This window comes from the organism of the source record quoted next, unplaced genomic scaffold (assembly GCF_019419815.1).
Source record: "Pyrus x bretschneideri cultivar Hongxiangsu unplaced genomic scaffold, Pyrus_bretschneideri_v1 Contig10, whole genome shotgun sequence".
Lineage (NCBI taxonomy): Eukaryota > Viridiplantae > Streptophyta > Magnoliopsida > Rosales > Rosaceae > Pyrus > Pyrus x bretschneideri.
This window is the reverse complement of record NW_025999391.1, coordinates 4712207-4739345: the sequence shown is the minus strand read 5'-3', so window position 1 is coordinate 4739345 and position 27139 is coordinate 4712207. Positions and strand designations below refer to the sequence as shown.

At 37.3% G+C, this 27139-nt stretch overlaps 4 protein-coding genes across 5 annotated transcripts; 1 reads left to right on the top strand and 3 right to left on the bottom strand.

The window, feature by feature from the left end:
* Positions 1-737: 737 nt before the first annotated feature.
* Positions 738-3137, bottom strand: LOC103932443 (40S ribosomal protein Sa-2-like). Its single transcript, XM_009342053.3, has 5 exons — positions 2861-3137; positions 2046-2308; positions 1672-1869; positions 1302-1515; positions 738-1093 (listed from the first exon to the last, which is right to left on the bottom strand). The coding sequence occupies exons 1-5, from the start codon at positions 3003-3005 to the stop codon at positions 996-998; spliced, it is 918 nt and encodes a 305-aa protein (XP_009340328.2). The 5' UTR covers positions 3006-3137; the 3' UTR covers positions 738-995.
* Positions 3138-4230: 1093 nt separating this feature from the next.
* On the bottom strand, positions 4231-11182 carry LOC103932444 (E3 ubiquitin-protein ligase CHIP). Of its 2 annotated transcripts, XM_048566609.1 has the most exons (9): positions 11052-11182; positions 7049-7203; positions 6850-6917; positions 6698-6761; positions 5894-5965; positions 5144-5277; positions 4920-5031; positions 4733-4843; positions 4231-4632 (listed from the first exon to the last, which is right to left on the bottom strand). In XM_048566609.1, exons 2-9 carry the CDS (start codon positions 7151-7153, stop codon positions 4510-4512), a joined length of 789 nt encoding a protein of 262 aa, XP_048422566.1. In that variant the 5' UTR covers positions 7154-7203; positions 11052-11182; the 3' UTR covers positions 4231-4509. The 2 variants fall into 2 exon arrangements, with proteins under 2 accessions (XP_048422566.1, XP_009340329.2); XM_009342054.2 differs by lacking the exon at positions 11052-11182 and having other exon boundaries at positions 7049-7397.
* LOC103932442 (adenylylsulfatase HINT3) lies at positions 10811-13218 on the bottom strand. The gene is made up of 8 exons (XM_048566611.1): positions 12892-13218; positions 12750-12805; positions 12304-12351; positions 12126-12183; positions 11800-11866; positions 11547-11602; positions 11276-11329; positions 10811-11183 (listed from the first exon to the last, which is right to left on the bottom strand). Exons 1-8 carry the CDS (start codon positions 13093-13095, stop codon positions 11052-11054), a joined length of 675 nt encoding a protein of 224 aa, XP_048422568.1. The 5' UTR covers positions 13096-13218; the 3' UTR covers positions 10811-11051.
* Positions 13219-14960: 1742 nt separating this feature from the next.
* Positions 14961-16523, top strand: LOC103932441 (serine/threonine-protein kinase OXI1). Its single transcript, XM_009342051.3, has 2 exons — positions 14961-15399; positions 15493-16523. The coding sequence occupies exons 1-2, from the start codon at positions 15008-15010 to the stop codon at positions 16439-16441; spliced, it is 1341 nt and encodes a 446-aa protein (XP_009340326.2). The 5' UTR covers positions 14961-15007; the 3' UTR covers positions 16442-16523.
* The last annotated feature ends 10616 nt before the right edge of the window (positions 16524-27139 follow it).

The window sequence follows — 27139 nt, the reverse complement described above, 5'->3', positions numbered from 1 at the left end:
AGTAATACTCACGTAAAGCAAATCAGAGTAGAAAACCGTTTGTATTATAATACTACTCGTTTGCCAATCCCCTCCAACTTTGAACTCCAGCACAGAATATTACAAGAGTTTTAGGTGTAATTGTATGAAGGTATTTAGGTTTATTTAATGGACAAGGATTGTCTGCCCTCCTACTTTCGATGTCCTTCCGTGCCCTTCTGTTTTGTGTTGTCACAGTTAAGCCACGTCAATATTTTATATTGTTTTTTTTATAGAGATAATAAGAGAAAAATAAATAGTAATATAAAATGTTAACGTGACTTAACCATGACCACACAAACAGGAGGGTATAGGAGAGCACCGGAAGTGGGAGGGCAGACAATCCTTGTCCTTATTTAAGTGCCATTTGATTTGACTTGACTTAGAGGTATGTGTGACGCTCTTTTGGCTCACCTTAAGTTTTTTGCTAAAAATTTTGCACCGAGGATCACGTCGATAATGTACACACCTAGTCTGTTGTATTTCTCTTGGACATTTTCGTGTATTTTTGTAAGGAATATTGATAGTCGATCCTTTTTGTGACATTTTTCGAAATTAGTAAAGAAATATTGATAGTCCATGGTAGGTCTGTTTTACAAAGACGCAGTTATAGTTCATGATATTCTTGTTTGTGTTTAGATAATTTGTGCTATTCTATGTTCATAATAAAACATCCTTTCCAATTTAAAATAAAATAAAATAAAGGTGACTTCTGGCTATAAACATAAAAACTCACATTTGATTGATTATTAAAGATGTAATTCTTTTGGTAAATTACGATAAATTAATAAAAAGAAATCATTCAAGGATAACATTGTCTAGACCTCACAGAGTAACTCAAATCTAAACTAAACGGCTTCAAAAACGATCCATTTTTTCGAAATGGTATCATAATCCTTTTACAAAATCCCAAAAGAGAGAAGAAAATCTAGCCGACTACAGATTCAACGACATTGTGACGAGCACCCTTCAGAATTTCATAATTCCCAGCCACTAGGAGGAGGAACAACACCTTCCACCGCGGAAGCAGGGATTTGTGTTGGAGGAATCGAATCCCACTCTCCCCCTACTGCGCCTGCACTCAAACATAAACGAGATAGGGAAGAAACAAATTTGTGTCAGAATAGGTACATGATTGAGAAAACAGATGCATACTTGATAACATGTAATGTGATTAAGCATAAATGTTTCCAACAGCCTGTAGAATCCAAGAAGGATTTTACAATCAAAATGTGATGATTCTACCACAAAATTTACAACACTAAAAAGTTGACAAGTGAAACCTGGTTCTGCGGTCCAGCCAACAACAGGAGCTGCCGGGACACTTGTAGTGGCATCTGTTGGCCAAGGAGCATCAGAAACTTGGGTAGGCCACTGATCAGCCCCGCCAATAACAGGTGCAACATAATCTGCAGTTCCATAATCTGGGATTTGAGGAACATCTTCATCTTCCTTTTCCTTGGCCTCCTCAGGGTCTCTATAGAAGAAAAGATCAACCTGCAAAAAGAAATTTTGGACGATGATTAAAAGTTTACGGACTATATCTTAACAGAGCCCTCAGGTAACTTACAAATAAGGCCGAAAAGCCAAAGCATACAGTTTCAAATTCAAAGGAAACATTATAATTTTTTACTAGTGGTGTTCTGGGCTTACCATGACATCCCACTTATGCCCAGGAAGGAGAGAACCACGCATCTGCAAAACCATCCTTGCTAGGAGCCAGAAAAGACATCCGATGCTGTGTTTACCCTTGTTATTGGCAGGGATGCCAATATCAACATAACGCATAGGGGAATCAGTATCGCAGAAAGCAATGGTTGGTATGTTTCCCAAAGCAGCCTCCTTAATTGGCTGCAGGCACATAACGACTATCAGAACACACTAAGAAAAACAAGCAGATCAAAATTGGGAAATAACTAAGAGAATTATATATAACATATACACAAGCCCTGAATAAAAACATCAACTTAAATATGGCAACAAAGAAGGAACATACAATGCCACTAGAAATAGAATATGATCATCACCTGAGCGTCAGTTCGTGGGTCAGTCAGAATGAGGAGACGGGGCTCATTGAACGACGTCTGGAGCTGATTTGTGAAAGTACCTGGCGTGTGTCTTCCAGCAATAGCATTAGCGCCAGTGTGTTGAGCGAATTTCAGGACAGCCCTCTGACCATAGGGCCTTGCTGATTGTACAATGATATCCTTGGGATTCTCAATCGCAACAATCACCCTGGCAGCCATCTGAAGCTTGTCCCAAGTTTTTCCAAGATTGATAATGTAAATCCCTAAGAACAACCAAAACTAATCACTAAAATGCCAATTCGTTAACTGAAAGCTAGTCCTGAAACGAATCAATGGCTAACGAAACAATACGACGAACAATAACACAGATTAGCACAATATTGCGCTCCACAACCGCATACTAATGCGCTTCACAACCGCTTTATCACACACATGCCAAATTATAGAGCTTCTTGCACAGACAGTCCCGATACACAATCAATTGATATTAAAACCATCTAATTTTCTAAACCCAAGTAAATTGAACCAAATGAATCAGTTCAGATAGTCACAAATGCATATTAATTTGAAAGAAAAATTACAGAAACAAAATGCACCTCAGAAAACAAATAACCCTAGAGCTAAATTATCCAAATAACAGATCTGGCAAAACAAATATAAATTGTCCATCATTTCAAATACAAACAAAATAAAAAAAATCTGATATTTATTTTGATAAATATGCATTTTCCCAGCATCGATACAATTGCAAAAGCAGAAATAAAAACTAAAAATCAGAACTATATCTGAAAAAATGGAAAGAGATGAGAGTGTACCATCATTGCGGCGCTTGAAGACGTATCTTTCCATCTGGAAATCACAGTTTTTGGTACCGAGGTGGACTTCGGCGGCCAACATCATCTGGATGTCAGCCTCCTTCTGAGAGAGCTGACGCGGAGCCGCGGCGGTGGTGGTCGCCATGGTTGCGGTCGACCGAGAGAGATGAGGTCTCTGAAAACCCTAGAGTCCCGCCGGGAGGTTTTGTGAGCGAGAGAGAGTGAACGAGGATGTGAACAGTTTTTTCTTTTTTCGGGATTACTGTGGGCCGAGTTTGTTCGCATTATATATGGGAGAGTGCAAGCGAAAACCCTACGAAAATTAAAATGTTTTCAACGAGATGTAATTTTTTTTAAATAATAAAAATTTATTTAAAAAAAAAACTTTACTCTAATTTACAGTAATAGGATCAACTGACCTAATTCGCAGGCGAAATCACATATGTGAACCTTGTTTTTGCTTCGAAAAATCATTTCAATTAACAACAGTGGCATTGTATAAAAAAAATAGAGCAACTACACAATTGCAAGAGTGGAGCTCTACCAACTAAAGCTATATCCCCCGAGCCAAGTGGAGCATGCATGAAGGAGTCAAATGCTTCTTCTATTCTTTTCCTTGGCGCAACTGGGTCATCCTGGACTTCTTCTTCTATTCTTTTCCTTGGCGCAACTGGGTCATCCTGGACTTCACCAGAGACCTCGTCCATGAAGTAAATCATCACACCTACGATCCAACCAATTGGGAAAGAATCAATATTACTGTGATTCATACAATTTTATTACATTCCGTCCATCTCTTGTTACAAATATATGTAAAAATATTCATTAACTGATTTAAAATTAATTAAAAAAACATATAATAATAAAATAAAGGCTTGCTAGAGGGTGGGTAATAGGATTCTATCTTAATCCTGTTTGTGAGGATCCCATGGATCAGTGCATCATATCATTCTTCAGTCATCTTGTGGCTAAAAATTATTTTGAATTTTTTATTTAAAAATGAACACAAACAAATACTTAACGAAAGTTGACTGCACAATATACGATGAACGACTAGGATGAATTGATCCCCAAAATCCTCACAAAGAGGATCCGGAGATAATCCTCATCCCTTTTCCTTTTAAGTGGTTTGGAGGATTTGCGTATTGAGCTCACTGCCTCCTAACAATCATAGGATGAACAGATCTAAATGAAAAACAGGTGGATCACAGTTTAGTTGAGAAAACAGACAGAAAACTTTGGAGCGAAAATTCTACAATGCATCAATGGGTTGCATATACATTGTGATGTGAGATCATTTAGACCATAAATATAACGGTCCGATTTAAAACATTCAAATCGAGCCCCGCATTTGAACGTATACATCGATATGAAGCGGAAAAACTTGTTTTGAGGACCCAAAGAGAGACCGAATTAGTAAACCACAACAATGTGAAGTAGGACGAATCTACACCGGCACTGAGTGCAGAACTGGTTTTCATTGTAATCTATATACATTTTCTGAAAGGATAGGACCCTCAATATGATTCTAGGGCACATCACCAAATATCAAAAACACAAAGAGGACACTGCAGTCTGCCACAGGTAGTTCGGTACATGTTTTAACACAATTATCGACTCTATAAGTTTCCGATAAAATTCAACCTTCACTATGCTCTGTAGGCCCAACCATGCTCTTGTAAATATGCTTGAACTGCTTCTTTTATGGCAAAGTTTGATATTAGCTCTGATTGATCAAGCGGCTCTCGAGTGATTGGATCGAAATTGCCAACCTGGTATATAGTGCCAAAAAAAGGCCCGAGATCAATGTGATTATATACACCAGTGCAGAGAAGGCATTTGTATTAGTAGATGAAATATGACAACATATACCTTCTCAAGATGGTGAAGGATCACTGATCTCTCATATGTAGCCCCACTTGGAGTAATCACAGGATCACGAAATATGTCAAGCGTGATTTTGCAACATAGGTAATCCGGCACCTGAAGTTTTTTTAACAATGTCACAACAAAAGTAACTGAGAATGGAAGACAAAGAAAACCAAAACCATGCACTGACCTCACTAGGCGTGTCAGCTTCTGCAGCTTTCTCGAACACTCTTCCTAACGCCTCTAACTGTTTCTTTTGACAAGAGTCATGTTTCTTTTTGAGAGCAGTCTCACAAGCTTCTCTGAGACATGAAACAAGTTTTATGAACCAGCTCCCTTTAAACGAACATCAACAGTTTTTCAATATTGAAAACATTTTCAGACATCATACGCCTGAACCCAAGGAAGACATACTTCAAATTTTGCAATTCCCATGAACGTTTGCTCGATGTCTCCTCCCACTCCATGTACTTTGCTTTCGAAAGCTCCTGCCAGATCTCCTCTACCATATAATCATTCAGATTGGCACCCCTCCCAAGATCCAAAGCCTGTACAGGAAGTTCAAACAAACTTCAGTAGAATTCAAATATTTTATCCACGTCGTAAGCAACTATATCCAACAAACAGGTTTTAAAAGCAGTATGAACACTATGAAATAATAGTTTGAAAGGACTATGAAATAATAAAAGTATTATGATCAAATCAGGCAGGATATTATACAGTATTAGTGCCATTTGACTGCTTAAGCTTCTGTGATACACCTGATTTCCCCACTGTTTTCAAATTACATCATATACAAGCATGTCGAGCAAGGCCTTCTAAGCAAGTGGTGAATATCAATTGCATCATTGTGATGCAACTATAATACAGCCTCTCATAACCATCTTTGTTCTATGAGATTATGCAACTTTCAAAATAAGATCAAAAAAGCCATAATCTTTCTAAAGTATCCTCAGTTGTATTTTCTTTTTCTTTTTTTTTCTGAATGGGTTATACAACTTTCATAATTTCACTAGATATAAGTAGTTTTTAGCAGAAATTTTGTGAGTTTGATTGACCTCCAATTTGTTCTTCTATCGTAATCATAAACTGAAAAGCAGCATACTAAGAGATGTTTTCTCAATGTTCATGATAAGAGAAAGCTAGACAGAAAGCACTCCTTACCCTCTCCAGTGCCTTAACTCCCTCGCCATACTCTTGCTTCTGTAGTAAAGCAAGCCCCAATATATAGTTACCCTGTCACACATAAAATTTTCAATGAACTATGCGGCAAGATGATGATTCTAGAAAAAAGGAAAATGGCCAGACGACAATGGGTTAATGTGCAAGACTCGGAGAAGTGTACAGGGAAACATACAAGATATGCAACATTACTATACAAACTTCCACCCATCCAATACTTGTTTAAAAGTGTAATGTACAGAATATACACTTGCAACCAAGCGAAAAATGACAAGAAAGCACAGGTTCTCAGAAGTCAGATCATAATCTCAAACAGAAAAGTCAAGAGCACAAAGCACATAGAAGGAACCCACTTTCAAGCTATCATCTAGGTGAAAATTCATATTATGCATCTGGGTGCCAACAAAACTGGTATTAAACGTCTTTTGCCACTTGAATGTGCTCAAATTGTATAAATAGCATCCAACTCATAAACTGATGGCTTGTTAGAAAAGGTAACAAACGGACAAAGTCCTCGTGCGTGTAATGTAGGCCAACGATTTCTGACCCGACCTCCATGCGTTAAAATGCTGACATTCAATTTATCACAATTCATCAGTGAATACAACCCCCTGCAGCACCACGACAACATCTCGAGCCGATACACAAAAGGATATATCAATATACCAAAATCTCACTCTTCCAAACATCTCACCGCTCTATTTTCATGTCACAGATAACATCGTAGAAACACATTTATAGAAAGAAAAAAAGAACAAAATCAAAACCAAAACATAAGAATTTTACCTTAACTGAGTTATGATCAAGCTGAATAGCTCTCCGAGAATCCTCTTCGACTTTCGTCCAATCACTGCATTACTCAAAACCCATTAATGAAATCCAACAAACAAAAAGGAAAACGAAAATTGAAACTAGAGAGAGGGGGTGATCATACATACTTACGCTTGAGATGGCACAGAGCGCGATTCGTAAAATAAACAGGAACATTAGGGCACAGAGTGATTGCCTTCAAAACCCAAATGCCAAAAAACAACACCACAAAATCATCAATCACAAAGATCAAACCTTTACCATTTAAATTTTCCACACAGGCAAAGTACACGAGGGCAACGAATTGCAGAAACAAAACAACAATACCTCAGTATACGCATCGATGGCGGCCGCGAATCGCTCTTTCTTGAAGTAGGTGTTGCCGTCCTTCTTGAGTTTCTCCGCCGTCGACGATGCGGGACTCGGCGCCATATCCGTCTTCTGCTTCCTTTCCCCAAATTGATTGTTTCCTATGGCGTTTTCTGCGGATGCGGGCGTCCAAAAATCGATGTTTAAGCGGTGGAGAGAGGAGGAGTAGGAGGTGGTGGGCGAAAGCGAAAGGGTGAGGGAAATAAAAAGGAAAGCGCGAAATGGAGGAGACGAAGACGAAGAGAGAGGCAAAGGCAAACCCTCAAAGGGGAGTACGTTTCCCACTGGGGGGGTTTGAGAATTGAGAGGACAAAGACTTGCGACATTTTTTTTTTTTTTTTAAGAATAATGTTGAAAAGATTAAATTTTAAAATAAAATTTGTAAATTAAATGATATGTTATTAATAGAAATGAATATGTTTATCAACGTTTAAGTAATACACTAATCATCAACTTTCATATCTTTTAGTTTTCAAAATTTTGTCAACAAATGTAATATTCCTAGCATCACTTTTTTTAATTCTAGTTATATTGATTTTGTATATTACATTTGTAAATTTTGTGATATGTCACTATTAAAAAATAAATACATTAATTAATATTTAAGTAATAATTTAATGAAATACATTAGCGCTATAATAATATAATTTTAAGCATCTCACAAGTATATTATAAAAAAATTTAAATGCAAAAGTGAAAACTTTAGGCTGACAATAGTAATTTCCTCCCAAAATATGGTTTAAACTTTAAACGGATTATTGAACTAGCAATTACACTAACATTAGAATATTGACTTTTGGATTTGGGCCTTCCCCTGTAAGTTTCAATTTTAATTGGAAGTTGTCCCTTTTTGTTAATTTTGATTATTTATTTATTTAATCTATTTTTCATAGGTGACTTTTACTGTTTTTTTTTAATTTTTTGATTGAAAACAATATTATCTACACTAAGAAGAAGGGAGTGGGCTTAGCCTCACAATGGACTAACAATAAGATTATTTAAATTTGCTTTTGACAAAAATCGAACCTAAGACCTCCCACTTATAATTTTAAAATTGCCATTCACAGTGTGAATGGCCAAATATGGATCCTCACCGGATACTCTTTGTGAGGATTTCGAAAATCCGTGAATCATGTCTATTCATTGTACATAGCGCTGTCAAAAATCATTTTAAATATTTTTATTTAAAATTAAATACAAACAGTACTTGATAAAAACTAATCGTATGTTATACGATAAACGAATACGATTTATCGATCTCTAGTATTCTCACCAAAAGAATCCACAAAGAATCATATTGGTGAATGGCCAATGCCTTACTCTCTCATAATTTTACCCAATTTTCAACACCCTTTGGATTATGAAAGTCGGTCAATGGGATTGATCCCAAAAGATGGGACGTCAATGGGAAATTGATTTATTGGTCATTATTCACAACATTTACTTAAAAGTCATCTCAAATTCGACTCAACTATAAAGAATATTGCTCTAATAAACTTGACTAAGTCCAACAATATTATGAATGTCATAGTTTTAATTGTGTCATTGTTGGGGCAATGTAAATGTGTCAATTGTCAAATAATACTAAAAATAAACTCTTAATCACGCAAGTTACATGCTCCTAAACAAATCTTCGTAAATATCGTTTCGTGGAAAACAAAACTACTTTGTCCCAAACCAAATTCCAACTTGGAAAGTTTTGATACTACACTTTCCTTCTATTTAGTTTTGGATAATGTTTGCATTCTTCTTTTGGGGATGAACTCATTTTCCCACTTACGAATGACGTATCGTTACCATTGAAATTTCATAATCAAAATTGTTCAATGTCTTAATTTTCATTTGAAGATCAAAAAATTCATTTGAACTAGAGATCACTTAACCATTTAAATATATCAAATAAATCAACGGTTCATCATAAATATGCTACTTGGTAGTTACACCTAGACCTGGCATTTTTCACTTGACCCGTTAACCCGACCCGATCTGATCCAACCCGTTAAAATTAGTCTTCTGGTGAGTGATAAACGGGTCGGGTTGTTAACGGGTCAACCCGTCAAATAACGGATCATTTTGGGTAAACCCACGAAACCCGTTAAGACCCGTTATTGAGGATTTTTGTGTAATTTCAATAGTCCTAATAGAAAACCCTCAGCTCCCTCACAACTCTCTCTCTCGCACCATAGCACGGCGTTGCTCTCTGAGACTGAAAGATTGCTCATCGCTATGCTCCTTCCCTTCCGACTCCACCACTCTCTCTTTGGTAAGCTCCGATTCCCTTCCACCTCTTCTTTCATTTCGATTACTTTTCGTTGTTTTTACTTGAGCTTGATTTTAGGTGGTTTCTTCAAAACAACTTCGAATTAATTCAGAATTAGTTGATTTGTGTTTGATAATTTCAACTGCGATTGTGCTTTGGATAATGGGTTTTGCTTTTTGTTCATGGGTTTTGTGCTTTGGATAATTTCAACTGCGATTAGGTCTCTGCATTATGTCTAAAAAATCGCAGGACATAGGATGCTGTTATTTTTGGATTTTGGCAGACTCAAGCTCAAGGAAATCTTCGATGATGCTCACAAACGGGGCTGTAATTTTTTTTTATTTGAAAAGATTCGATAGCTTTCATTCATGGGAAATCAAATACATTGCATGCTGTAATTGATTTGGATGAAATGTAAAACTTTAAAAAAAATAAAAGATAAAAAAAGGTTAACAGGTTAACAGGTTGAAACAAGTCGGGTTCAACCAGACCTAAACCCAGTAAACCCGACCCGTTTACATGTTTACTTACACCGTTAATTTATTTGATACATTTAGGTAACTAAACGATTTCTTATTCAAATGATTTTTTTGTATGGATGATCTTCAAATGAAGATTAAGAGATTATATCGTTCTTATAATGAAAATCCTATGGTAAAGATGCGTCGCAAATGGGGGAATGAGCTCGTCCATCCAAGGGGGAAGTATTATCCTTTAATTCTACCTTTCAACTTCCAATGAGTAAAAGAAAGGGAAACACATGTAGTTTATGGTTTAATTGGAAGGCCAACAAGGGTGGATTGAGTTAGTAATGATATTTTCTTTGCTAGACCAAGACCTAAGTTCGAGTTTCATTGCCGGCAATTCTTCTTGGTGGGCGGTCTGTAAAAAACTAAAGAAGAGGGCTATGGCGCCTTCTGTGAGTTATCAAAAAGGTTGTGGTATGCCCTGATCCTAGAATGAAGAAGGATCCCTCCCCCAACTTTTTGTTACACAAAAAAAGAAGATATATTTGGCGAGACGCCCTAAAATAATATAGAGTAGGATCAATTAACTCTTTTTAATCCATTGTTTAAATTCAGTATCTTCTAAAAAAAACGTATTCTTTCATAGGAATGAAAATATCGCTTATCTAACAAGTAGTACTACACTATAGTGGTATTTATCTTCACTTGTAAGTAAGATGTCTCATATCCAACTCACATAGATGACAATGACGTATTATATTTGTGTTGAGTTCAATACCTTATTGTTTGTATAAAAGAAAATATCACCAACAAAAAAATATCGCGTCTCTACTTACTCGACTATACACAAAAATCTCAACTCCCTAAAACCTTGTTTGTATTAAGGAATAATTCATGCAAGTAAAACACAATTTAATGCATACTAATAGACAAACCACAATGTTAATGCACAAGAAATTGGATTGGAACTTGGAAATACAGACCAGGCAAATGTTAGATTGAAGTTAGGGGACATATATTGAGTGACGTAGAAGCAAGTTTCACAAGAGGAAGGATTTAAGTTTGCCGTATCATTATGCAACGCTAATTGCTAATTAATTGAGATTACGCTTTTGTTTCCTGATTTTTACGCGTGATGCATACTCCACATACTAAACGTTTAGAAGAACTAAAGTATGTATATTGCACATAATTGTACAGTGAAAATTACGTCGTGATCGGATGAAATATGCACCTAGTTTTCGGTAAGACCAGATCCTTCACCTTTGCTGTTCTTGGAGTTTTCTGATAACGACAGTTGCTCTCGAACACGATCTGCAAGTCGAGATGCTTCCCGATCTAAGTTCAGGGGCCGCCTCCGCAAACCCTACGGAGTTCATGTATGCATATATCAAGCTTATATCCTCAAGACTCTACAACTTTCACATATAAGGAGGCAAAAATGTGAATGGTACATACCTCAGAAGCCCAGAGGCTATCAAGGGCCTTGCGCGGTATTATGTGAATATGAGTCTGAAATTGCCATGTTACATAGCAAGATTAGCAAAAGCTTATCACGTTCCTCAAGTTAAACAACGGGATCGGATGAAATATGCATCTAGTTCGCCTTGCTCAGTCGCAATGCGATTTACAGATTTTCAATGGAGGATGCATCGTTTCAATTGTATCTGCTGCTATGAAGTATAAGCTTAACCAAAAGAAAATCAAAAGGGAAATTACGACGACTCACATGAAATATAACTTGGCCTGCAGCTGTACCGTTGTTAACCAACAAGCTGAACGAATCTGCGTTAAGTGTGTAAAATAGTAAAGCTTAGGTAGGTATGACCGAATATATGCAATTGAAAACAAGGATGTCAATGAAAATATCATTGAAGTATAAGGGCCATTTCAGCACATCCTAATTGCTAATTGAGTACTTAACCTGAGAACAAAAAGAAGATACAATAGGGGGACACCGGAAAATGAATTCGAACACGTACCAGAACCAGTGGCTTTCATGATTGCGCTGCTGATAAAGGGCACTTTTGAACACATTGCAGCTACCACCTGCAGACTCATGAAACATTACAACGTTACACAACAAATAAAGAAGCGCACGCATAATATTTGCAGAGAAATTACAGTATAACCAAGCAACTTGTCGGAGATACGTAGAGAAAATTACAGTCCAACCAATTAATAATGTGCTCACCACTCTTCTACCACTTCTATCTTTTACACATGCTCAATGTTGCCATATACGCATCGAGAAATTCATCCCATCATTTCATCTAATGCATAACTTATGAAGGTGAGACGTACTTACATCCGGAGGTGTGGCTTTCAACGAAGAAAAATGCGATTTGGGGATAACCAGAGAATGCCTGCGCGAGCAAAAGTACGGAACTTTAGCAAGTGGAAACGAAAACATGGTTAAAAGAAGTTCATATAAAGATGATATAGTTGCATTCTTTCTTTCTTACTTTTATGCACTGTTTACTTACAATACATAGGAAACGTCGGCAAAATTGACACAAACACTTGCATTTCTACTGTACAGAATTAAAAGCATCCATTAATGTTGCCCTGCTGATCTATAAATGGTAGAGAAACGCTAATGAAACTCTAAAAGTGTGACTCACTATGGACTCTCCGTCACCTTATGTTTTTGACACAATGTTTTGTGATATTGAAATGGAAATTATGCCAAAAACATGAGGCCGCAGCAACCGTACACAAAAATTATGCTAAAAACATGAGGTCGTAGAGACCGTACATCCAAATTCGAATCCAACTCCTTGTAAATTAAAGCAATTTAGAATATCGTCTTGCAAAACAAATTGAATGAACTCAGTCAAATTTACCACAACAGCACAAACAAAAAGAGAAAAGTTAGAAATTGAGAAAAATAATAATTGAAAAATTAAATATTGGATTAATGATACCTTACCCACTACTCAGAGGATTCGTATCCAATATGCACAAGCAAACATCATCTTCGTAGAGCTGCAAAGTACAGAATTTCACAAATAATTAAATGGAATATTCATAAATAACTAAATAAAATGCAGTTTAACTAGAAAAATAGAAACCTTGAAAGCGGGTGACTCGCCGCGAATAATTTTACAGAAAACGCAGCCGTTTTGGCTATTCCCCTCGTCGGAGCCACTGGGCCACTGCTTACTGTTCAAACAGGAATGGCAATTGGACCTAGAAACGGGAGCTAATCGGGTCGTACCCGGAACCAAACCGGGTCGGATATGGGAGCAGATAATGGCGAGCCTTCGGGCCTCCATTTTTCAAGCAGAAGCAGTGCTAGTTGCGCTCTCCATGTTTGCAAAACGTTTCGGAAACTTGGGAAGACAGAGAAACCAAAATAATTATATATTTTTTAAAATAAATTAAAGGGGTCATGTTTGTTGCTTATCCTAAGAGATAACGTTACCGTCCTTAACATTTGCATAAAATCGGTTGAAACAAGGGTGATATTTTCAAATTCAAGCTAATAAAATTGAAATTAGTTTCTTTTATGAGAAATTGTATTTTAGTTTTTGTTTTTCTATTGGGAAATTGTAATTTAACTAGATTTTTTATACAATAATATTCTAGTCTACAGGAGATTTGGCTAGATTATACAATAGAGAGCGATTCATTGCAGAAGAGCATGAACAGGCGTTACAGTCCATGAGAATCATACTCGGTCATGGTTCGAGGAACCATGAGACGTGATTGGCTTGTTGGAGGATTCTTTGTGGGTAGGGAGGTAGCTTTGGTTGCGATTGTTGTAACTCCTATTGAATAAAATTCCATCGTTGTTCCAAAACAAAAACATCAAATTTAACATAAATATACTAGGTTTTCGTAATTCATGTGAGTCAAACCTGATATTTTTGAAGAGTACTACCAAAAAATTGTAATATTACTTGGATCAAGCATGTAAAATCATGTGTATTTAAAATTTTGGATAAATAGAAAGACCAAAAAAATAAAAATAAACTTTAGGTTGGGTTTAGTACCGAGGATTGGTACGAGTGTCCATATTTTGAACCGGAAAAGACCCATAAGAGATGGATCCCAAAGTTTGAAGCTCAAACCAAACCTAAGACCGAAGCAGAAAACCCCATCAGCAACCAAAATTCAATTCACCCATTTATTATGTGGTATGTTTGATTCAAACACACCTTCAACTTTCAACTGCATTCCCCCCTTGAGGTCATTGGCCATACAAAAACTTCCATCTCATTGCATCATAACATTGTTACGTGTCATGGTATAATATATTTTAGTTCTGAAATATCTTATAAATTTGAATTTTTTATCATTAAACCATCGATTAAAGACCTAATGATCAAGATATAAATGTCAAACACATCATCAACAATATATATGATACAAATTATTGTAAAATTTTTATTTACGAATAATATTTTTGACTTTTAAATTTGTTATTTGTCTCATCAATCGTCATATCATATCATGAAGTAATTCAACATCACATGATAATTTTTGCAAATTATGCTATATGACCTAACGTCTCCCAACTAACTAATGAGAACTTTCGTTTTAACATATGGTAATAGTCAAGTAAGCGCAATAAATAAAATTTTCCGCTCACCGCCGGATTTGAACCAAAACATTCCCTGCACCGCACGCCTTCTAGAATCAAGTGATCTCACGTAAGCACGTGAATCACATTCACTTTCCCCCACTTTCTTGCGTTCCAAATTAACAGCCAAATTAAAAATTAAAAATCTCCCAAACAATGGAATCAGTGATGACGTCGTTCTCTGCAACAACCAGGCAAATTGCCTGCGCTTCGAACCAACGCGTGATCACGCCACGTCAGCACACACCAGCCACGTGGCTGCACCAGTCACACCAATCATGGAAGAGGATCCAGTCTGAATCTATCCCATCAAAGGCATATGATCAAGTGATTCGGACCGTTCAATTTTGATCCAACGGTTACAAATAAAAGGTCTTCTAAAAATTATAATAATTTTAACCGTTAGATCAAAATTCAACGATCCAGATCACTTGATCTTGAAGTTTTGATGGAAGAGATCCAGACTGGATCCTCTTCCACCAACAACACCGTGCAATGTGTGGGCCCCCACCTTTTGAATTGAACCCTTCCTCACTAAGACTTGTATAAATTTCGGTATCTGGCTCTCTGCACAGCTGCCAACGGAAACAGAGATTTCAACCATGGACGATCAGAACGACGGCGTCGTGGTTCCCAGCTTGGATTTCCGGCGGCTGTGTGTGATCTCGGCGCTGGGCAGAGGAGCCAAGGGCGTGGTATTTCTGGTGAAGGGAGAAGAAACGGCGGCGGAGGGGCTAATGGCCTTGAAGGTAATTTCCAAGGACTTAATCGAGCGGAGGAGTAAAGACGCGAAGAGCGACGGCAGCGAGTACCGTAGAGTCAGCTTCGAGCAGCAAGTAATACGTCGTTTCGAGCATCCACTCTTGCCTAAGTTGCATGGCGTTCTCGACACTGAGAAGTTCGTCGGCTACGCCATTGAATACTGCCCCGGCCGCGATCTCAATTGCCTCAGGAAACGACAGAGCGAGCGGATGTTCTCCGATGAGGTTATCAGGTAAAGTAATGTCAAAATATCTCAAGTTAATGTATTAAATTCTGTTTGGCTTCCGAGAAAATTAAAATTCTGATTTTCCTTTTGGTTTTTCAGATTTTACGCGGCGGAATTGGTTCTGGTATTGGATTATCTGCACGGATTAGGAGTTGTTTACAGAGATTTGAAGCCGGAGAACATCATGATCCAAGAAAATGGTCACATTATGCTCGTGGATTTCGATCTCTCCACCGAGCTCTCCCCCCTAAAGACTCCTCCTCGATCAGCTCAATCGACTCCGATGAAATCAAAATCCGTAGCTAAATCGAACCCGGTGCACAAGAAGCGGCGCTCGCCGTTCCACCGCTTCTGTAACTCTGGGATTTCGCCCGACGACACGGTGGCGCAGCCTGAAGCTGGCGTCGTCAACTTGGAAAACTCCGAGAAGTCCAACTCGTTCGTTGGGACGGAGGAGTACGTGGCGCCCGAAATCGTATCGGGCCAGGGACACGATTTCGGCGTCGATTGGTGGTCCCTCGGGATTCTTCTTTACGAAATGCTGTATGGTACCACGCCGTTCAAGGGGATCAACAGAAAAGAGACGTTTTATCGGATACTGACAAAAGCTCCAGAACTGACAGGCGAAACGACGGCGTTGAGGGACCTGATAAAAAAATTGCTTGAGAAGGATCCGAAGCAGAGAATCGGGTCGGGGGAAATCAAGGGCCACGATTTCTTTAAGGGGGTGGAGTGGGATTCGGTTTTGCGACTGTCGAGGCCGCCGTACATCCCCGATATTGCCACGGCGGAGGGTACGGAGGGAATAAAAAAGAAAATCGATGTGGAGACGGTGGTGAAGGGAATATTCGGAGGAGAAGGTGGTGGTGGTGGTGGTGGTGGTGGGGAGGAGGAGAATAAAGGCGAGGATAATGAGGAGAATAACAAAAATAGGAATAATAATAATGAGAAGGGTGGGAATGAGGAGGAGAAAGTAAATAAAAGGGTGTGGGCGGAAGGACTGAATAACAATCCTACCCAAGGTGGTGATGCATTTTTGGGTTTCTAACTATTCTTTTATTTCTTTATTTCTGTATTTAGATACTGTAATTAAGTTATTAAACCTTAATTTAACGAATAATTATTTGATATTTTCCCAGTTGTATTTGTTTTGGTACAATGGGTTTTTGGTAGGATATCAAAGACTCAAAAAAGTACTACAAAAATATACTAATCATGTCACTTAGTACAGTAGTCTAGTGATATTTTATTTTCAGAGAATTCCTAGATTTGATTCTAGAGTGAATTTGAACTAGCTTAGGCCACCATCACCCTATAGATAATATTTTTTGTTCAAAAAATAAAAAGACTAACCATAAGATAAGGCCTTATCGGACAACTGTAAGCTTAGGCCTCATAGAGTACTTGGAAGATATATAGCCGAGTATTGCAAAAAGTAGTCTAACCATAAGCTTAGGCCTCTCGTAGTGATAAAGTAATTGGAAGTATATTACAAAAGTAGTCTTAACCATAAGATTAAGCCTTATAAGATAAACGGTTCTCGTAATGATAAAGTAATCGAAAGATAAGAACAAATTAAAAGTAATTTTTCTTTAAAATGTCCGTTAAATGCAGGTAAGAACTTATTGTGCACCTTCTTGTTCCTCGTATCTGCACTCTCTATATAATTTATATAGGGTTTTTGAATTTTAATCCTTCAAGAAGATTATAATTTTAAAAAAAAACTGGTGTTAGATTGATTATTGATTTTAGAGCCTTAATGTGTACTTAATTCAAATTCATATTATATTTTTGTTTTTATATTTAATAGAATTTTTTTTGTCAAAGTTTTTATATTTAATAGATAACTTATTTAATGTTATTACATTAAATTTTAAATTTATTATTATACAATTTTATTTAACTTTCTTCAATTAGTGTACCTAAACGTCCATATCATAATATATTTTACTAAATTAGTGTACCGAAATGCCTGTACTTAAATATATTATAGTGAATTAGTGACAGATAAGAAAATATATAAAAACATAAGTGTACCAAAATTCCGTACCAAACTATATGATAGTAAACTAGTGTCCCGAAATGTTGGTACCTAAATATATTATACTAAACTAGTGTATTGAAATGTCCGTACCTAAACATATTATACTAACCCATTGTATTGAAATGTTCGTACCTAAATATATTTTTATGAATTAGTGGCAGATAAGAAAATATGCAAAAACATAAGTGTACCGAAAAATCTCTACGAAAATATTTTCTTATATAAGATGCCTACCATAATGAGAATTAAAATTTATAATATTTTCATAAAATTTAAATTCATAAAATTATAAATAAAAAAAGAAACATTGAATACATATGCTGGCATTAAATAGAGTCTAGAGATTAAAATTAATTTTTAATCTTGTATAAGACATTTTTCTAAACTTCATCTTATTTAAGGATTAAAATCTAGTTTTCTAATTTATATAAGGTTTGACTCAGCAGGAATCTCACTCAGATAACATTGAGCTCAATGAGGTTTGATTCATTTTTTAATCTTCCTGCTGCGTTTGACAGACCTTTAAAATATTGAAGTAACCAACTGCTGCAATAATGAAAGTTTGATGAGATAGGAAGAGACTATTGTTTTGGTATAGGAATCTTTGGATGACCCGAAATCAAAGATGCCGCAGTTTTTGTTTATAATAATCTTTGTTTTTGAAAGACCGCAGCCCAACATATGGTTGTAAACTGTTCAAACGAAAAATAAACACGCTTAACTCTGAGATATGAAATTATAATCTTGCTACCTTTTCTTTATCATATAAGACCTGATCAGACTGCAAAGACACACAATTGCTTTGTCAACTTGGTTCAAAGTTTTGAGAGGATCAGAAGATCATCATCTGCTTGAGTACATGATTCGATTACCACGGAACTATCTTCTGATTATCTTATTACAACGAGAATCGTTTATCCTATTAGGTCACAAGATTACTATGAGTTTCATAACACTACTCGTGCGCGATACGGCAAGATCCACTTTTGTCCCAACAAGATAATCTTAGGATTTAACAATCTCACATATTGGATAATGTGGTGCCAAATGCCTTCACATGTTGGGTACACGTTTGATTGAGTCAAAATTTCTAGAGCTTAAAGTAATAATTTAGCATTAAAATCAAATTTCTAGTTCAATAATCTTAAAATTATTTTCTTTTCTATTTCTCAACACCCTTACAAACTCATGATGCCAATAAAAAAATTTAAAATCTAATAATTTTAATCAATAATTCTCAGCAGTTTATTTGTTATTTACTTTTGGATCATTTAAAAAAAAAAAGTCTAGATCACAAAATTAGTCTCGTATTTTGTTGTGAGCACATTATTAATAGGAGACTGAATAAATTTCACTCTCACTTCATAATGTTTCTTTTGGGTCACTTTTTCTTCCAAAAATCTCTCTCTTTTTGTAATTTTTATTTTCTAATTAAACGTGCATATCTGTCACTGAGTATTGCTATCTAGGTTCAACTCCTTGTAAACGATATGTTCTATACTAAATTATTATCGTTATTCTATTTTTATTGTGAGTGACTTAACCTAAATACCTCATACCTTAATGTAAACATACAACAACAACAAGTGGTCCAATAAAAAAGCAATAGAATTCCAAATCAAATATGCTCCCTGATCTTGGGTGATCGAGACACGAAACTGGCAATACTAATTTTGAAGTTGCACCATAAACTATACCAGAAACAAAAACAGGAAAGAAAAAAACAAATATATATATATATATATATATCATTATATAAATATTAAAAAAATTTCAAGATTTAGAAGCAACTTTAGTATTGATACGAAGAAATTACAACAGAAATAAAAACAGGAAATTGCAGAGATGATGAGGCACGTGTTATTAAATAAGCATGTTCTTGAATGATAATTTAAGATGCATCTACTATAAAGCATCACTGAATTAGGAGTTTGCAAATAAAATCCAAATCCAAAAATATGTAACAAAAACTCAATTTTATCATCAAACTTTCGATCGCAGCTGGCTTGCATGCAATAATGCATGCAGTGCATGTGCATATCCAATATTTAGGTAATGGACCACTCTTTTTTCCATTAATTGCAATATTGCACCTATAAATACGTATAATTATTGGTTGCGCTACTTATCTACCATGCATGGTGAGCAAAATTCGTGTATTTTCCACCAGTAATCCCCAACCGATAAAATTAAATATCGATATCCTTCAATAGCACAAGGGTCATACATTTATGGCTTCAGCCCCTCAATTTGGTGAAATTCACATATATATGTAGGTTCTTGGCCACACGATCCTTCAAACTGGAAGGGAAGGACATGAATGTGATCCTTGTGATCGTGACAAGAGATGGGTTCGATTTGGAAGTTTAGGGTTTTTAGGTTAAGAAAATTTGACAGTTTTGGTTGCAGAAGAAACATGCAATGAAAGTACGTAGTAATGAGCCGCACCGCTAGCTACCTAGGTAAGAAGTATATTTACGTGCTTTGAGCGTCTTTCGATTCCAGGGCTGGCTGTTTGGTGACTTTCTGTTCATATTTTGTGTTTGGTTTTTTCTAATTAAAGGATGTGGACATCGACGGAGTCAATGAAGACTCACTGGAGGTAGATGTCCCCACTCAAATAATTCGTTTGTTTAGTTGCAGACTACAATTATATAATATACCTGGATTATCTTTAAAGAAAATATATGTATCTAATATCCAACATACATTTATTCTACTTATACTCCATATCAAATATTATATGAGCAATAGTGCTCTTGTTCTATCATTCAAACCGAAAAAACCCTCTCCCTCCTATCTGTAAGAATTGCAGAAACCTTGGAGATGAAGAAAGAAGAAAGAACGCAGAATCAAGAGGAAGAAATGAGAGAGAGAGTTAGGAGGGAAACAGTTTTTGAGAGAAGAAAAGACTTGTTATTTTTCACTTTCTTTCTCTGTTTACAAAGAGGACTTTTATATGTTGTTACAACATCTTCTTACTAAGCTTTCTACTAACTGTTATCTAACAACCTTATAACAAACTATGTAGGATCTTATAACAATCTATGTAGGATCTTGACAAGTGTCATTCATTTCTGCCATAGATTTATCTTTCACTTGGAGGTTGGTATTTCTTGCTTCACTATTCTTACATCCCCCCTCAAGCTCATGCGAGTAGGAGCTGAGCATGAGATTGCCACAATGCAACTGAAACAAAGGCGCAGACAGACCCTTAGTCAAAATGTCAGCAGACTGGTCAGATGAAGAAACATGTTGAATTTGGAGATCTCCTCGTGTGACACGTTCTCGCACAAAGTGGTAATCGATTTCAATGTGTTTCGACTTAGCATGAAACACTGGATTGGTGGATAGGGCGATGGCAGAAACATTGTCACAATGTATCATGGGAGGCAAGGACAACGGAATGTGAAGATCACAGAACAGTTGGCGTATCCAGGCAAGCTCAGCTGCAGTGATGGCAAGAGCTCGATATTCAGCCTCTGTGGAAGATCGAGAAACAGTATGTTGCTTCTTTGAAGCCCACGAAATTGGATTGGAACCAAGGAAGACAATGAAACCGGATGTAGATCTGCGATCGTTGGGGTCGCCAGCCCAATCTGCATCACTATAGGATTGCAGATATAGTGGTCCTGATTGAAATCGAATCCCATACCCCGAGGTGCCTTTGAGATATCGAATTATGCGTTTGACTGCAACTACATGGGATTCCATAGGATTGTGCATAAACTGGCAGGCTTGATTAACTGAGAAGGCGATATCAGGTCGAGTAAACGTGAGGTATTGCAGTGCACCTACAATACTTCGATACTGGTCAGGACTGTGATAAGGTTTCCCATCATCCTTGAGCAGTCTGTGATAGGGAAGACAAGGAGTAGCACAAGGTTTACAGTCTTGAAGATCAACCTTGTCAATCAACTCCTTGGTGTATTTGGATTGAGAAACAAAGAGACCATCAGAAGTGTATTGAATCTGAAGTCCTAAGAAATAGTGCAGATTGCCCAAATCCTTCATATCAAATTCCATAGTGAGAGCTGAAATAACATTGGACACCAACCTGGAGTCACTTCCTGTGAGAATCACATCATCCACATAAAGCAAGAGGACAACCGTGCCCTCTGATGTATGTTGAACAAACAAAGAAGGATCGGCTGGAGACTGTCGAAACCCCAACCCATGCAAAAAACTTGTAAACCGTTCATTCCAGGCTCGAGGGGCCTGTTTTAGACCATATAGAGATTTTTGAAGCTTGCATACATAAGTGGAGGGATGACTAGGGCTTTGAAATCCTGGAGGTTGTTCCATATACACCTCTTCATTGAGTAAACCATGCAAGAACGCATTTTTAACATCCAATTGGCGAAGAGGCCAATGAAACTGAGCTGCCAATGCTAGGATTAATCGAATTGTTGTAGGTTTAACCACTGGACTGAACGTTTCACCATAATCAATGCCTTCCTCCTGACTGTACCCCTTTGCAACAAGCCTGGCTTTGTATCGGGAGATGGAACCATCTGCATTTCGTTTGATTCTGTACACCCACTTACAACCAACCAGATTTTTATGGGGTGGAAGAGGAACAAGGGACCATGTTTTCTGAGAATTCAAAGCACCAATTTCTTCTTGCATAGCAGACTGCCACTCTTTCACTTTGGCAGCTGCTTTGAATGTTTTGGGTTCTAAAAGTGGTGAGGGGAGAGCCACTGATGCAGAATAAGCCTTGCTTTTGACAATGCCACTTTTGGAACGAGTCTGCATTGGATGCAAATTCATATGGATGGGAAGATCAACACTTAGAGTGTCTTGTTGGAAATCAGGATCATCAGGGATAAGGAACTGTGTAACAGCATGAGGGCTAGACACTATGGGTGAAGGGGGTAATAGTGACATGGAATTATGCAGTGAAGATGGTTGAACAGATGCAGAAGCTGGACATGATTGTGGTTGAAAACACTCTGAGGGTGTAGATGCAGAGAAGGAATCTGTGGCACTAGATGAAATTGGATGCAAGGACTCTGAGGCTTGAGAAGAAGATGAATGAAGATGTGATGATGGGAAAGTGACATGATTATGCAATGACACTGATGGTATGAATGGGGCAGATGAAGGAAGTAAGGACTTGGATGTAGATGAAGACATCTGAGATATAGCAGATAATGTGGTAGAGTATGGGAACAATGTTTCATCAAATAGAACATGTCTAGAAATATAGATTTTGTTTGTGATTCCATCTAGACAGATAAAACCTTTGTAGTTGGCTGGATATCCCAAAAATGTACAGGTAGTGGTTTTGGGTTGGAGTTTGGAGGTGTTATAAGGTTTTAAGAGAGGGTAACAAGCACACCCAAAGACTTTGAGGTGTGTAAGAGGTGGAGAGTGACCAAATAATAGCTGGTAAGGAGATTTCATTTGTAAGGAAATACAAGGCATTCGATTTATCAGATAAATGGCTGTGGAACAAGCAAAGAACCAGAATTTGGAAGGAAGTGTGGCTGTTTGTAATAGGGTGATGGCAGTTTCCAAAATATGTCTATGCTTTCGTTCTGCCAATCCATTTTGCTCTGGAGTGTAGGGGCAAGATTTTTGATGCAAAATACCTTTGGTTGTGAGAAAATGTTGAAATTGATGACTTATGAATTCACCACCACCATCACTTTGAAAGATTTTAATGTGTGCAGAGAACTGGGTATGTATGTAGGCATGAAACTTAACAAATATTTGAAAAACTTCTGCTTTATTTCGTAATGGAAAGATCCATGTATATCGAGTACATTCATCCACAAAACTAACATAGTACCTATACCCTTCAAATGACAGCACAGGGGCAGGGCCCCATACATCACTATGAATGACCTCTAATGGAGTTACAGACTTAGTGGCAGGAAAAGAAAAAGACAACTTGGTAAATTTGCCTTCCAAACAAGGAGTACAAATATTGTGACAGGTATCTGGGAGTGCAGAATGGTTGATGTGTTGAAGCATTGCAGAGATGACTTTATTGGAGGGATGCCCTAATCGTTGATGCCATAAGCGTGTAGTAACTGGTTTGGCTAGATAACATGCATGGAATGTGGATGATGCAGGTGATATCTGCTGTGGAGACTTAAACGGGATGGGGTAAGAGCCAGCTTTACACAGTCCCTTGAGAAGAATTTTCCCTGTGATTTTGTCCTGAATCCAAAAGGAAATATCATCACATATGAATCTACACTTGTTATCCTTGCAGAGTTGATATATGGATAATAAGTGTTGTGAAAGTTTGGGAACGTGCAACACATTGTTCAGTGTAAAGATGTGGCTGGGAGCTTGTAGTGTGGATGAACCAATATTAGAAATTGTCAAACCTGCACCACTGGCAGTGGTTATTGAATCTGTGCCTTGGTAATGAGTAGCCATGCCAAGATTCGCAAGTTCGGAAGTCATATGAGATGTGGCACCAGTATCTGCTACCCAAAACTGATCAGATGATGAAGAAGGATTATGACTTGCTTGCATCGCAGTAAGATTAACTGAGGGTGGTCTCCCTTGATATGCAAAGTTGTTTCTGTGATAACATTGAGTAGCAGAGTGTCCAAACTTCCAACAAATTTGACATTGAATAGCTGCTCCATGTCCAGCAGTTGAGGTATTATGCCTTTGAAAGCAATCTGCAGCCACATGACCTTTTTTTGTTACAGATTTGACAAGTGGGAATCGCATTTGGATGATCAGGACAAGTATGTTGAAAAGCCTTTGGGACACCAAGAATTCCAGGACTCGAATTGTATGGTGGAGAATGAAATCTGGGACTATTGTTATACTGGAATCTGCCTCTGCCTTTACCTCTGTAATGTGTCCCCTTATATCCCCCAGAAGACATTGTATTGCCATAACTGCCATGAATATGTTCAGAGCCATTTGAAGATGACCCTTGTCCAGATTGAAATCCATTAGAGGTAGATCCACCATTAAAACTGTAGTCTTGTCTTGAATTGTGATCAAGACTAAGAGCTTTGCCTTTTTCAGACTGAGTGCTTGCAACCATTGCAGTTCCAAACGACAAGGAAGATTCACAAGACTGTCCAATTATAGTTTCTTCAGCAAGAAGCTGTGATCGAAACTCTTTCAGAGAAATCCCATTCTCTCGGCCTCGAATAACACACCGAAATGTATTATAATCAGCAGACAACCCTTTCAGAGCAAGGATGATTATGTCATCATCATCAAATCGAACACCAGCTGCAGCAAGATGATCTCTGACATCTTTGATCCTTTGCAGATAGACAGACACTGAATCAGACCCTTTCTGTATATTCTGAAGCTCTGTCTTCATCTGAAAGATGGTTGTTTTGGTAACTGTAGAAAACCTTTCTTTGAGATTTGTCCACATGGCATGAGAAGTTGTACTGCCAAGCACACAGGAGATCGCAGTGGAGGACAATGTAGCAATGAGAAGCTGCATAAGAGCCCGATCATGCATTTTCCAAACCTGATAGGCATCAGTTTCGACCCCTTCAATATTCGCTTCATCAAGAAACCTTGGTGGACATTGCCTGGACCCGTCAACAAACCCAAGAATTCCATGACTGTCAAGCAGAAGATTGATCTGAAAACTCCATACAAGATAGTTGGAATCATCCAACTTGACTGTAACAGAAGAAGACACTGTAGAGATGAGACTTGTAATGGGCGATTGCACAATAAGCAATTGCGCGGCAGTAACCATTGATGAAACAACAGGAGAGTATGTGACTGCGTACTTTTATCGAACAGTTGGTGGGCAATTGTAGAAGAAACGAAGATCTTGAGTATCGGGACTTTGACTAGCCCAGAAATCTCAGAAAAGTTTACAAATTAGAGGAGTAAGAGAAAGAAATGTATGTATCAGATATTATGCGGAAGCTTTGGATCGACATAGACGATGATACCATGTAAGAATTGCAGAAACCTTGGAGATGAAGAAAGAAGAAAGAACGCAGAATCAAGAGGAAGAAATGAGAGAGAGAGTTAGGAGGGAAACAGTTTTTGAGAGAAGAAAAGACTTGTTATTTTTCACTTTCTTTCTCTGTTTACAAAGAGGACTTTTATATGTTGTTACAACATCTTCTTACTAAGCTTTCTACTAACTGTTATCTAACAACCTTATAACAAACTATGTAGGATCTTATAACAATCTATGTAGGATCTTGACAAGTGTCATTCATTTCTGCCATAGATTTATCTTTCACTTGGAGGTTGGTATTTCTTGCTTCACTATTCTTACACTATCATGTACTTATATTTTTATTTCTCATCACTTTGTGACTTTCCACTACTATATTGAAATTTTTGTAACATTAGAATTGTGATGCATCATCATTTGAAATCATCCTTAATATCATATTGCGTATAACCATACTATAATAAGGTTTTCTTAGTTGTTTTCGGTTGCCCCTACTAGAAGAAATTTCTGACTCCGTCCCTGGTTGTGGAGAAGGAAAGATATGACAGTAGAGTGAAAACTACAAGTTCAAGTACTACGTACAACGTACACAAAATTATACTGAGAATAACAATTTGAATAATAAATATATTTTAGATTGTTTTTCAAAGTTTTTTTGTTTTCAGTTTTTAGCTTTCTAATAGTTTTCGTTTATTTCATCTCTTTTCACTTTAGCCAAACTCGCCCTTACTTCCTGGCTCGGAAGTTCTTTGTGAATCAGGTCCACCCCGGGCGAATTCACTTGGACGTGCTCTTCCCTAAGTCATGGGATTATTATCTCTTGAATCACGAGATGAGTCATGAGGAAAAATACACCAATAATCAAGTGGTTCGATTACATCTACATCGTCAAAACTAAGACTTTAATTGCAATATGTGACTGTTGTATAACTTGTGTTTTACAAGATTATTTTCATGCGTATTAAGGAAATATTTATAAGCTTTGATTCAGTATTGCCATTTGTTTAGTCATGTATTCATTCTTTATTTTTAAACTATGAGCCGGTCGCCACTTCGTACTAGGGTGTAGTAGTATTCCTCTTCACTTGTAAGTAAGAGGTTTTAGGTTCGATTCTTGCCAAAGACGAATTTGAACTATATTATTGTTAGCTCATTGTGAGGCTAAGCACACTTCCATCTCTCTTAATGTATTATCTTGAATTGGTGACTCATTGCTTGGTGGAGAAGCGTCGTCACATTGTTCACCCTCATCCTCATCAGCATGGGCATTCACTTTTTTCCCCTTGTTTTTCTTCTTATTACCCCTGTTGCCACCACCACCACCAGCTTTAGCTGGTGCACCGCCACCTTCTTGAGTTTGACCATATTACCACCATCCACATTCTTACTGTCAAAAAAAAGAAAAAAAAAAACCCCAAAATTCATGGACCAAGAAAACCCAAATTGAAACGTCGAAAGGTGAGAAACGATGCAGAAATAAGCATCAGTGTCACAAGGAGGACAACAATCCCACCAAAAAGTACCCTGGTGGTCGACCCCATAATTAACCAAAGAATCCGCCATTTGATTACCCTCTCGAAAATTATGGCTTAATGACCTAAAGTGTCTACAACTACACTAATTGTTCTTGACAAAAACGTAATGATTAAATAATATTGTTGTTAAATGACCTAAAGATTAATGACTTTTTGGCACTTGTTTGACTCAGTTAATCCTTATTAAATTCATATATTAATTAAGAAAAAAGAAAGAAGGGAAGATCATGCACACTTCCAGACAAT